This window comes from Melanostigma gelatinosum (genome assembly GCF_949748355.1).
Source record: "Melanostigma gelatinosum genome assembly, chromosome: 9".
NCBI lineage: Eukaryota > Metazoa > Chordata > Actinopteri > Perciformes > Zoarcidae > Melanostigma > Melanostigma gelatinosum.
This window is the reverse complement of record NC_136642.1, coordinates 77,198-90,000: the sequence shown is the minus strand read 5'-3', so window position 1 is coordinate 90,000 and position 12,803 is coordinate 77,198. Positions and strand designations below refer to the sequence as shown.

At 42.4% G+C, this 12,803-nt stretch overlaps 1 protein-coding gene across 2 annotated transcripts in view; it reads right to left on the bottom strand.

Annotated features, from left to right (window-relative positions):
- Positions 1-12,803, bottom strand: part of LOC306781889 (CREB-regulated transcription coactivator 2) — a gene marked incomplete at its 5' end in the record, with an annotated part of 36,887 nt that overhangs the window by 6,501 nt on the left and 17,583 nt on the right. For both annotated transcript variants that reach the window (XM_079274984.1, XM_079274985.1), the window contains 9 exons: positions 1,226-1,297; positions 2,483-2,683; positions 2,773-3,027; positions 3,618-4,063; positions 6,534-6,802; positions 7,148-7,197; positions 7,550-7,629; positions 8,384-8,410; positions 10,927-11,045. In XM_079274984.1, coding sequence (XP_079131110.1) covers positions 1,226-1,297; positions 2,483-2,683; positions 2,773-3,027; positions 3,618-4,063; positions 6,534-6,802; positions 7,148-7,197; positions 7,550-7,629; positions 8,384-8,410; positions 10,927-11,045 — 1,519 coding nt within the window. The remainder of the gene's footprint in view (positions 1-1,225; positions 1,298-2,482; positions 2,684-2,772; positions 3,028-3,617; positions 4,064-6,533; positions 6,803-7,147; positions 7,198-7,549; positions 7,630-8,383; positions 8,411-10,926; positions 11,046-12,803) is intronic.

The following is a 12,803-nucleotide window of genomic DNA, read 5'->3' as shown; positions in this document are numbered from 1 at the left end:
CTTTAGTTGGCAGGTGATGTTGTGAGTAGAGTTGTCACGATACCAAAATTATGACTTTGATACGATACCTGCCATAAGTATCACGATACCCGATACTTACGATACGATACCAGAATTCGATACAATACCACAAATACGATACGATACTGGTATATTTATCTATACTAGTAATAAATAAAACATCTGTACGGTTCCCTTTTTTACCAGCTTGTTCCTGCCCAGCTTTTTGAACACTTAACAAATGGCATTAATATTAATGTTTAACCTCTTCGTATCTTTTGAACCTCTCTCATATTTCCGCTGGCTTTCAAACACAGCTGGAGGGAACTCTGTCTCTGTGTTGCTGCTGACTCTGCTGGCATCTGTCTGACTGTCTGTGGGAGTGGGTGGGTAAACAATGCTTCATTTACTTGCATAGTGAGTTTGATATTTTCACTTCATATTTTATGTCACATTATATATTCATGGAATAATTATTTTTCTTTATCTAAAAATAAAAATAATTAGCTGAAGATCCACCCTCAGGCTCCACCAGCATGGAGCCATTTTGCATGAATTGTGCTTCATTTAGTGCACGTTTGTGTGCATTGTGACCTCATGATCATATAGGCTTGTTGTCAGACGAGGCTAAGGCTCCTCGTGTTCGCTGTCTATGGGTGAGCTTGGGGGTGTTTATAATCACATTTGCTTACCTGTCGTTCTTTGAACTCTGAAAAGTTCGGGGTGTCTGTCTAAAAGGTGCTTTGCCATGTTAAATGTGTTGCCTGACTTGGTCTGTGGCTTTGAAACACGTTTCGCAGACGGGTCTCTGTATGTCAGTGGGGGCCGTACACGGACCCCCATTTCCGTTTTTGGTTTCGTTTTTGGTTTGAAACGAAAAGCGAGAATACCATGGTATTTCCGTATTGTCGTTTTTTCGACTGAACGGTAAAACAGACTCTCAAAACGTACACGGACCTTGATGTATGTCTTCCCTGCTATCACTCGCTGTGAGTGCGCGCTGCCTGTTGCTGTGAGCGCGCTGGGCAGCCCCGCCCCCTTGCAGTCAATGCCTGCAGGCAGCATGACAGGGAGCGGAACAGTGAGTGCGCTCTGATCGCGCTATTTTAATGAAGTATCGATACAAAAAATATGCAAAATCGTATCGTTTTTAACGTACGGGTACCGCGGTACCTTTTTAGTATCGATACACGTGCAACATTAGTTGTGAGTGGAGCTGGGTTACCTGCTGGGTGGATCTGCCTGTGAACTGGAGACTCAGATAGGGGTCGTCCAGTAGCGAGCTGAACAAGGCATCCTGGAAAACATAAAAAATAAATATATATTTACAATGAAACCTAAAAAACATCCCCTTTCTGACGGTGTTGTCGTCACTTACGCTGTGAATGTTTCTGACGGTGTTGTAGTCACTAACACTGAATGTTTGTGACGGTGTTGTAGTCACTTACGTTGTGAATACTTCTGATGGTGTAGTCACACTGTGAATGTTTCTGACGGTGTTGTAGTCACTGACACTGTGAATGTTTGTGACGGTGTTAGTCACTTACGTTGTGAATGCTTCCGACAGTGTTGTAGTCACTTACGTTGTGAATGTTTCTGACGGTGTTGTAGTCACTTACGTTGTGAATGTTTGTGACGGTGTTAAAGTCACTTACGTTGTGAATGTTTCTGACGGTGTTGTAGTCACTTACGTTGTGAATGTTTGTGACGGTGTTAAAGTCACTTACGTTGTGAATGTTTCTGACGGTGTTGTAGTCACTTACGTTGTGAATGTTTCTGACGGTGTTGTAGTCACTTATGTTGTGAATGGTTCTGACGGTGTTGTAGTCATTTACACTGTGAATGTTTCTGACGGTGTTGTAGTCACTCACGTTGTGAACATATGTTGTCTCAATGTTTTTTTAATCTATTTGCACTTTATTATCTGTATTCACTTGATATGTTGGACTGGAGAGAAACGTTTTTTCAACTCCACTGTATGTTCGGTATATATTGAGAAATTGACAATAAAGCTGACTTTGACTGAATGCTTCGGACGGTGTTGTAGTCACTTACGCTGTGAATGTTTCTGACGGTGTTGTAGTCACTTACACTGTGAATGTTTGTGACGGTGTTAAAGTCACTTACGTTGTGAATGCTTCCAACGGTGTTGTAGTCACTTACATTGTGAATGTTTGTGACGGTGTTGTAGTCACTTACGTTGTGAATACTTCTGATGGTGTAGTCACACTGTGAATGTTTCTGACGGTGTTGTAGTCACTGACACTGTGAATGTTTGTGACGGTGTTAAAGTCACTTACGTTGTGAATGCTTCCGACAGTGTTGTAGTCACTTACATTGTGAATGTTTCTGACGGTGTTGTAGTCACTTACGTTGTGAATGTTTCTGACGGTGTTGTAGTCACTTATGTTGTGAGTTTCTGATGGTGTTGTAGTCACTTATGTTGTGAATGTTTCTGACGGTTGGTGTTGCAGTCACTTACGTTGTAGAGGTCGGTGGCCAAGTTGTGGCTGATCTGCTGGAGCTGTGGCAGGCCGTCGGCTTGGTGCTGCTCCGCCTGTTGCTCGTTTTCCTGTTTGACGTGACACTGAGAGGAGCTCTGCACACACTGATCTGTCGGCCTCTCGTTCTTTATCAGCTGCGAGTTCACTATGTTCACCTGCTGCTCCATCGGCCTTTGTTGCTGCAAAGAAAAGCACCGTAGTCACTTTTTCAGCTGAACTGCACAGGGGAAGGTAATTTATTGATCTTTTCATCTATCAATTGACCTACCGATCCAAAGTGCTGCTGCATGTGCTGGTTGTGTGAGTTGCGTAGGTTCTGCATGTGAAGCTGCTGCTGCTGCTGCTGAGCGTTAGGCCGCGGCTGCTGGAGGCGGTGCAGCTGTTGGTGGTGCTGGCTCATCGGAGAGGGTTGCTGCCCCGGCTGGGAGCCCTGCAGACCGGGGAGAGGCTGGTGGGACTGGCTGAGCGGGTACGGAGGGAGCCTCTGGTCCAGAGGCAGTTTGCTGGTGTCCAAAGGGACGCCCTGGAGGGGGAGGGGATCGGATGTATCATCTCCCAGCATATGTATATATTTATCAATATATTGCCCAACTGGACGTTAACAGTGCCGATGTGATCGCACCACAATTAAAAGTTGTCTTTGCAGCAGTTTTGAAACTGGTTTTATGGAAGAACCACAATATACCAGACAGTGAAAATGAGCTCTCTTAATTTCCATGTCAAGTTAACAATCGCACTCTTAGTAGAAGCAATATATTTATTATTCTTCCTTCAATATTTAATTCTCTGTTGGAGATAAGGAATAAAGATTAAGAATAATCATCTTGACTGTGGATCAGCGTTTGATTGAGCTTTGAAATAATCAAACATTTAAACGTTTTGCAAGCAATACAGTTCAAGTCAGGTAAATAAACATAGTGTATGCTAAATATTTAAACATTAAAAACTCTGAGACTCTGTGCAACAATATCACAGCATCATGTTTCCTTTTTTATTATCATCATCTTTAACTTCTCTGAAGTGTTGATGTGCAGACTGGTTAATAATAAGGATCTAAAATGATTCTACGGATTATTTCTATTCCTCATGGATGAAGAAACACAGATCAGATACCTGTGTGATGGAGGACAGGGTGGGGGAGATGGTGGGGGAGAACTGTTTGTTGTGATGCCTTCGTGACTCCCCCCCCATGGGCAGGATGAGCGGGGAGAGCTGTGCCCGTCTCCGTGGCGACGTGTTGAGTGACGGCTGGTTCTGTCCGCTGAGCAGTGGCGAGTAGGAGGAGCCAGAGCTGTAGGCGGGGTTACCGCTGGACACCGACTGCAGGGAGGAGTTACTGAGGGAGGAGTGCAGCGATTGGCTGCTGAGGGAGGACGGCAGGGAGGGGGAGGAGCTGAGAGACGACTGCAGCGAGGGGTTGCTGAGCGACGAGTGCAAGGAGGCGGAGCTTAAAGAGTTGGAGAAGGAGTGGCTGCTCAGCGATGACTGGATGTTGGGGTTGCTTAGTGATGACTGCAGGGAGGAGTTACTGAGCGTGCTCTGTAGAGACGCAAGGAGACCTGAGGGGGACAGAGAAACACCTATGAACACAAAGGTCCTCTCAGACAGAGAAACATGAGACCTGGTTTAGGACCAGAACCAGGAACAAGACCCATGCTCCTCCAGCTTGGGGTTTCAACATCTTATCTTTCCTTTCTTAGGCATTCAAACTACCAGTGGTGTACGGTAACGAAGTAGAAATACTTCGTTACCGTACTTAAGTCGTTTTTTTACTTTACTACTCATATTTCTGTTGACTTTTACTTTACTACATTTTGCAAAGAAAACTGATACTTTGACTCCGATACATTTCCCCTGAAACCTTCGTTACTCGCTACAAAATCAAATCTATCTTCAGAAACAAAATGAATCCTGAGAGCAGCGGCGGGGACTGCGGTGGAACAGACTGCAAGCAGGTTTGGTGAATCAGTGGTGCTAGCAGCAAGTTAAATCATTGGTTAATCACGTTAATGCACAATTGCAAACAAGTGCTCTCAAAGCCGCGGTGTTTGATTCCCAGTGATGCCCAGGATGCTACATGCTATAAGCTAGCGGGCGACTACATGAGTAGCATTCCACACAGGACGGGTGGGATGAGGAGAGTGGATGGGTCAAACTAACACTGTGTTTCCTCCAGGAGGCCGCAGTTTGTGCCGTGTGTGAAACGAGAAGCCAATGTTGATTTATTTGTGACGTGACTTCCGTACTTACGCAACGCCACTTCCGTAGATATTTTAACGCAAACCACGATCTTTTCCTAAACCTAACAAAGTAGTTTCATCGCCTAAACCTTCGTTGTTTCCTGTGAAGATGGAAGTTTATTTTGAAAAGACAGTCTGCATGTAACAAGCCAAAACAGACTCATGTTGCTGGACTTTTGCAGGAAAAACGCACGAAAAATGAGGAGTAACGTTTCGTAAGATATCAATAAAACGGGGATGAATTTCTATCATTGTATAAAGAGAGTGACATGAGAAGATCAATCTCATGTCTAAGTTAAATCAGCTATAATCACTCTTTTAAAGTGATTAGTGACTCGTCTAAAACATTTTAAAAAGGAATAACTTCAATCGAATCATTCTATACACTGTAGCTTCTTTACATTACATTATAATGTAAAGAAGTTACATTCCAATAGAATGTAACTTCTTTACATTCGAATACAATTGTCTTTAGAAGATGAACAGGACATGTTTCAGTTTCAAGTAATGACTGTGGTGCTGCTTTAGTATTGATCATGTTTTGGTATCTGAGTCATGTTGTGGATGATCAGATGGAGTTATGATGGGAGCAGTCGCCCAATTGCAGATTCAGCTTGAGACAAACCTTTGTGTTCAAATCAGCCCACAGGAGTTTACAAGGCAGGCGTCCTTTCTCTAAACACTGACCTGATGCATCAAGTGGATGTGTTTTGCTGAACATAATATTATGCATTGGCCTCTACATCCTCTAGTCTAATGAGCAGACTTATAAACGCACTGTTACAACTCCTTCATAGTGTCATATTGCTTTTCGGAGAATTATGATGATAAATTCATAGTAGATGCAAAAGTATACTTATGTACAATATATTATGTTGAACATTGTTGCTCCTGGATGGATCACAGCAACCCAATTATGTTCAACACAGCTCCATGTCCTTGGTCATGGTGCCACAGCACTTAAAAGAATAAACTTCATCATTCTCAAAATTCTGACCTTTTGCTTTTTTATGAACAGCATTTACTTGTACTTTTACTTTCAATGAACAGGTTATGATGTACATTTAATATCAGAAAATTACTTTTGATACTTAAGTACTTTTGTACTTAAGTACAATAAATATCAGATACTTTAAGACTTTTACTCAAGTAGTATTCTAATAGGTGACTTTTTACTTTTACTGGAGTAGTTTTCCAGTAAGGTATCTTTACTTCTACTCAAGTATGGCTTTTGAGTACTTTATACACCACTGCAAACTACAAGCTACCAACTTGAGTGTTTCAGGTTCCCCTTGAGGCTCCAGGTGACACGACAACACGATGATCCAGACTCCGGTTAAGAGAGTCGGGCTTTAGCCTCACGTTGAGCCGACAGCAGCTTCCTGTCACCTGACTAGTGATGAAACATTTTCCGACTGCACTTCCGCCCACTAAAACCCTCCCTTTTCTCTGTAAAGGCTAAACCTAGAGCTGTAAATCCCCCGTGGTTTCATCTCTTCCACTCTCACCCACAGACTTCCTCTGCTAACCTTCACATTAGTCACTTAGCTGAGACCTTGATCCAGATACCAGCGTCTCTACAAACTGAGCCATGACTTTGAGAGTTTCTCCATGGAGGTCCCGCTTCATATCTGACGTGACCTCAACATCAGAGTGAAGAGCTGAACTAAAGCCGGTCAGCCCACTGAGACTGAATTCTTTTGACTGTTTATTGAATCCTCAGTCCGATCGGTCGACACCGATCAGAACCTTCGTCAGTCCGGAGATCTTAAAGTGGCTCTGTGTGTACCTGGTGTGTGGTGGTGGAAGTTGCCGTTGCCTCCCTGTGAGTTGGCGGCATTGATGCCCAGCTGAGTGAGGGTGGAGGCCAGGTTCCCTGTGCTGCCCCCCCCGCTCAGGGAGGAGGATCCTGGGTAGCCGGGCTCATCCTGATCCAGTGGCGTGGGCAGCGGGGAGGGGAAGTGGAGGCTGGACAGATCCGGAAGAGAGCCGCCGGTATTGAGGCCCGACGGGACGCCGTGACTCGGCGTGGACGGCTGCTCCGGAGACGTAAAGATGCTGAAAGGAAACACAGCGGCTTAACGTCTGATATAATGTAGGTTCATAGTCAGCAGTCAAATACAATGGATGTTTTCATACAACACTGTAACCCGAACCCATCATACATATCGAACTGCAGCTCACCTCTCCACAAACATCTGATCCCACTGTGTCGTCTCCGTATTATCGTATGAATATGATAATATATAATAATATGATAACTTTCGTTGTACACACGTGGTTATGACATTATGCATGAAAGGAACATGGAACATCAGGTGAGGGATACCGAACGGTTAATTAACTTTACAGACAAAGATGAAGAACGAGACTCTTCATGGAAGAGTCCGTCGTCCGACTCACTTGATGCCGGGGACTTCACAGGACTTTGGTCGGGACGACAACAGAGGCAACTGGAGAGACAACAAAAGTGTGTTTTTATCTTTAATTTAGTTTTCGAAAAACTGAAACATAGATTTCAAAATGATAGCGGCCAAACTTAACTTTATCATTTACAAAACTCTTTACACACCAGATTTTCACATTTTGAGATGTTGAATGATGCAAATCAAAATATATATATTGTGTTATTTATTTTTTTGTATTTTAGTTTGAGGTTAATAACAACTTTTAATACACCTGCCAGAGAAACAAACTGACTAAATCCTTCAGTAAATTGTTCATTAACAGCTATTTGCATAACAAATGGACCAAAGAATGTGTGCAGACAATATTAATGAAAGAGATTAAAAACAACACAAATACCTTCTTGGTGTCCCAGGGTTTGAGCAGCTTCCCCTCATCCAACACATTCTCTTCAATGGGGGGCACCGGGTACGGAAACACTGCGGGGACAAACATCATCACATAGATGTCAGATTCAGAAGACGGTGGCTGTCCCTGCCTTACATCGTGTGTCAGTCACAGTGTGACTCATATGTTGAAAGGTGTTTCAGGAATGTAGCCGTGGTGAAGAGTGAAGTGGAGCTTCGACCTCGGACCATCACATGTGTGACTTTCTTCTGTAAGATCTGTGAGTGTAGAGGTTAACTAGGAAGAGTGTTGCGCCATATTCGAGTAAGACGAGTAAGACGAGTCCTCTCACAAAGCTCAGTACGGTTTCACTTTTGAGAGGAAATGATCTCATGTTGCAAATCAAAGCTTTGTTGCCAAATAATATGTGAAAGTTACAAGAAGTACTTGTTTCTACAGATATTCATACTTCTAACTTAACGTCCCGTCTCCTCACACTCTGTGTGCTCCTCCAACGTTTATCGAAAATACATTGAAAATAATCAGCAGATGAGTCATGAGTTCAGATCTTTGAGTAACGTCCACATTAATAATTACTTTGTGCACACGTTTCATTTATCAGCTTCTCAACTTGTTCCTACAAATTCAAAGAGGTGACGTTCAATCAAAGGCTTTGAATTTCTTTCTGAACATTGTTTGAGTCCAGACATGTTTTATCAGAACTAACGCTATTTAAAACAGAAGAGTGAAATAAACTCGCTTGTTTGTGTTCATGAGTTTAGATCTTTGAAAGTTAAACTGCCTGAAAGCTGACAGTGGATCGTGAAAGTGTTTCATAAAACTCACTTCTTCTGCCTTCTCCATCACTCTGACCTGCAGGATCACAGAGAGACAGAGAGACAGAGAGACAGAGAGAGAGAGAGAGAGACAGAGACAGAGACAGAGAGACAGAGAGACAGAGACAGAGAGACAGAGAGAGAGAGAGAGACAGAGACAGAGACAGAGACAGAGAGAGAGAGAGAGAGAGAGAGAGAGAGAGAGAGAGAGAGAGAGAGAGAGAGAGAGAGAGCAACAGACAGAGAGACAGAGACAGAGACAGAGAGACAGAGAGAGAGACAGAGACAGAGACAGAGACAGAGAGACAGAGAGAGAGAGAGAGAGAGACAGAGAGAGAGAGAGAGAGAGAGAGAGAGAGAGCAACAGACAGAGAGACAGAGACAGAGAGACAGAGAGACAGAGAGAGAGACAGAGAGACAGAGAGAGAGACAGAGAGACAGAGAGACAGAGACAGACAGAGACAGAGAGAGAGAGAGAGACAGAGACAGAGACAGAGACAGAGAGAGAGAGAGAGCAACAGACAGAGAGCGACAGACAGAGAGAGACAGACAGAGGGAGAGAGAGACAGTTAGACAGGTTGGCTTCTTTTTAGAATAAACTAGACGATCTGTCAGAAAACAGAGAAGAAGAAGTAAACAACCCGTTGATCAGAAACATGAGAGAATGTGTCTGTTCCATCATGTTTCATGCTGTTCCACAGGATGTTGATTGAATTTTGTCGTTCAGCTTTTCTAACAACTGGTTTCACACACATCTGTGTAACATTCTACGTTCACATAATAAGAGGAGCAGCACGGTGTTGCTCTTTAGTTCCATACATGGATCACTTTGACATTACTGTCTGCACAACCTCTCAGAGCCCGATAGTCAAGACTTGGGGAACACATCGGAATAACGTTTTCTGAGCTGCATACTAAGATTATTTTATTTACGTGACCAAGACTGGTCCATTTTATTCAATTCAGATGCTGAAATCCTTGCGCATGTGTGGCACAATAAGTCAGTTGAGTTCAGGAAGTACAATAGTTGCTTGGGTGTAGTGCAAGTTAAGTCTGTTTATTATGTTTCCTGTGTGTTAAGGAGGAGGAAGTGTTCATTTCAGTTAAAATGTGGGCTACAGTGTTATTTATCGCCAGATACATCTGTAGGCAGTAGATCCAGTGGATCGCCAGTAGGTGGCAGTGTTGCGACATCAGCAGTGTCTGTGACAGAGAGCCAGAGGGAAGTCTCGCATGAATGCGAGAACATGAGAATCTCTGAACAGGATAGAAGGAGAAAGTGCTGAGAAGCGACTGCACACCAAAACATATAAATTATATCTTTGTATCACAGGTAAGCTGGTGAGGTTATTTAGGGTTAGGGTTAATAGATACTGTACGTTGGTGGCAATGTGTTAGATCTTGTAAACATTTATTTGTAACAGGATTAACTGTGTAAGTTTAGCTAGCTTGCAGCTAATGCCAGATTGCTGACCGCCATTGTAGCAGTAGGAGCGCAGGACGGCCGCCGTGATAATGAGCCCTGGTGAGAGGGAGCATATTGAATGAATGAATTATTATTATATTATTTTTGTTATTATATTATTGTTGTGTTACTACTGTTTAGTATTAAATATGGAGAACATGAGAATCTCTGAACAGGATAGAAGGAGAAAGTGCTGAGAAGCGACTGCATACCTAAATATATTATATATTATATCTTTGTATTTTACAGAGCCATTTTCATTAAATGTGTAGCACCAGATTGAGCCTGTGTGACGTCATTCTGTGCACCGCTACACATGCTTTTCAGCGCATTAAGAACTGATTAGAGTAATCCACTTCTCTGCAGCCTGTTTATGACAACAAGGGTCTTCATTCAGTCATACACATGGAACCAAAGAACTCATTAGATCAAAGAAATAAGATCCTATTACACCAGAAATAACAGCGGGGACAACAGATAAAGCTAAGGATTGTTATGTAGTTCAACAAAAAGGTGTAAATATAAATATTAGACCATTTTATTACATAAAATAGACCAATGAACTGCAACTAGAGTGCAGATGCTTTGCTGTTTAGCATTTCTTCTGCTAATATTCTTGTTTTTCTTTGAGCAGCAGCAGCTACACATTTAAACATTCCCATGAGCTCCTCAGCACGAAGCCTCGACTGCACCAACTGGAAACGTGCTACTAAGCTAAAGCTAATTAGCAGCAAGAAGCCTGCTTCACTGCTGCAGAACCTGGATCTCCATCTGAGGACCTGGATACCTTCTCCACTTCACACTGCAGGACGAGGACTAAAATAGGACGAAAAGTAACACAGAAGCTGGGAGGCTGGAGGGAAAGCTGTGATTGTGGAGGACTTTATGTTGAAGTCAGTAAACGCTCTGACATATCGAAACATCGAATGTAATGTTCGGGTTAGGAGAAGTGGAGCATTGAGCATCAGACATCTGAACCAAGCTCATCTTCACTGCGAGTGTTACGGCTCTTTCAAAATAAAACATGTCTGTCTGACCAACATTTATGAGCAACATGTAGATGTTGTTGTTTCTGAGTGCTGCCTCACCGCTGCGTCTGCTGCTCTGGGGGGTGAGACAGGGGCTTAGGGTTAACCCTCCTGTGGTGAAGGGGTCTCCTGTGGGAGGGTTCATCACGCTGGTGTGGAGGGCCGAGTCAGAGTTTGTCCTGAGAGGAAAGAAAAACTCACTGTTAAGGGATGTAAGGAGAGAGAGGAGGAAAGAAAAGTAAAATAAAGCATCAGAGCAGGAAACATCAACCAGAGCTGACAGTTCACCTGCTTTTCTACCTCATTGTGATCATCTAATGTGGCACACAGACAATATAGTGTATTATCTAGCTTGTTTTATATATATATATATATATATATATATATATATATATATATATATATATATATATATATATATATATATATATATATATATATATATATATATATATATATATATATATATATATATATATATATATATATATGTATGTTAGTGCTGCGCAACGATTAAAATATTTAATCGCGATTAATCGCATGGATTTTTTGCGATTAATCTCATTGTTATGGCACAGTTCAACAATGAATTATAAAGTAGTGTATTGTGCACTTTTATTTTAAAGTACTGCTGTATGAACAAAAGGGCAATAACATTTGGTTCACGAGTTGCAGGCAGCATGTTTCATACTTAATGTGACTATAATTCATACTTTGTTGGCATCTTATTCTGAAAACCGGATGTTCGTCTGAAGAAACCGGATGTTGTCTCACGTTCATGTTTCCGCTAACTTTCAAAGTCCTTCGCTCCCGATCTCTGCCGTTTAAATGCGTTTACCGTAAATGTCAGCATAGAGGTGCATTAACATGACTGACTGTAGGATGTTTGCTGGCTTGTATCCCACTGTTCTTGTCATCCTCTTGTTGTTATGCTGTTATGCTCATGTGTCGGGGGCGACCGTGGTGCACTGGGTTAAGAGGGTCGTCTGGGAACCGGAAGGTCAGCGGTTCGCTCCACGACTGGGATGTGTCACGTGTCGAAGTGTACCTGCGCAATACACTGACTCCCCGGGTGCCGATCAATGGCAGCCCACTGCTCCCTATATACAGGGATGGGTCAAATGCAGTCGTCGAATTTCGTGTATGTGTAAAAATGTATATGACAATAAAAATGTATGTGTTATGTATATCTCGTCTTTCAATTAAAAAAAAAAAAAGAAAAAAAAAAAAAAATTATATATATATATATATTATATATATATATATATATATATATATATATATATATATATATATATATATATATATATATTAGTACTGTGACGAGTTATGTTGTGAATTCGTTTTTCATTCTGTTTTATTGAGATGTTCCATGTGTCTTGCACTTTATTTCCTGCCTTTGTCTCACCCCTGTGAGGGTCTGCCCTTCCCCTAATTAGACACTGCTGTGTTCAATCACCTGCACAGTCTGCTTCACTTCACTTTCTGCCCCTGTCTGTTCCTCTCGTGATCGTCTGCCCCGCCCTTAATTGAAACCTGCTGTGTCTAATCAGCTGCACCTTCCTGTGTATTTAAACCCCGTGTGTCCCTCGGCTCAGTGTTCGTTCGTCTTTGGTGTAACCTGGTCCGTCTTTCATCTGCCTGCCATTGCCTCCCGGTACGTGTAGTGTCTGCTCCACATTGCCGTGTTCCCTGTTTCTTTGGATGTTTTATTTTCATGGACTTGTGATTCACATGTTTTTGTGTTGAATACTTTTTTGTTACAATTAAACCCACAATTATCCAACCCGCCGTTTCCCGAGTCTCCCTACATTTGGGTCCAGCCCTTTCTTTTCTGCAAAAACCTTACAAGTGTTGAGCATATTGGGCGATTACCATTTTTAATCGCGATTAATCTCATTGTTATGTCAAAGTTCAATAATGAATTATGAAGTAGT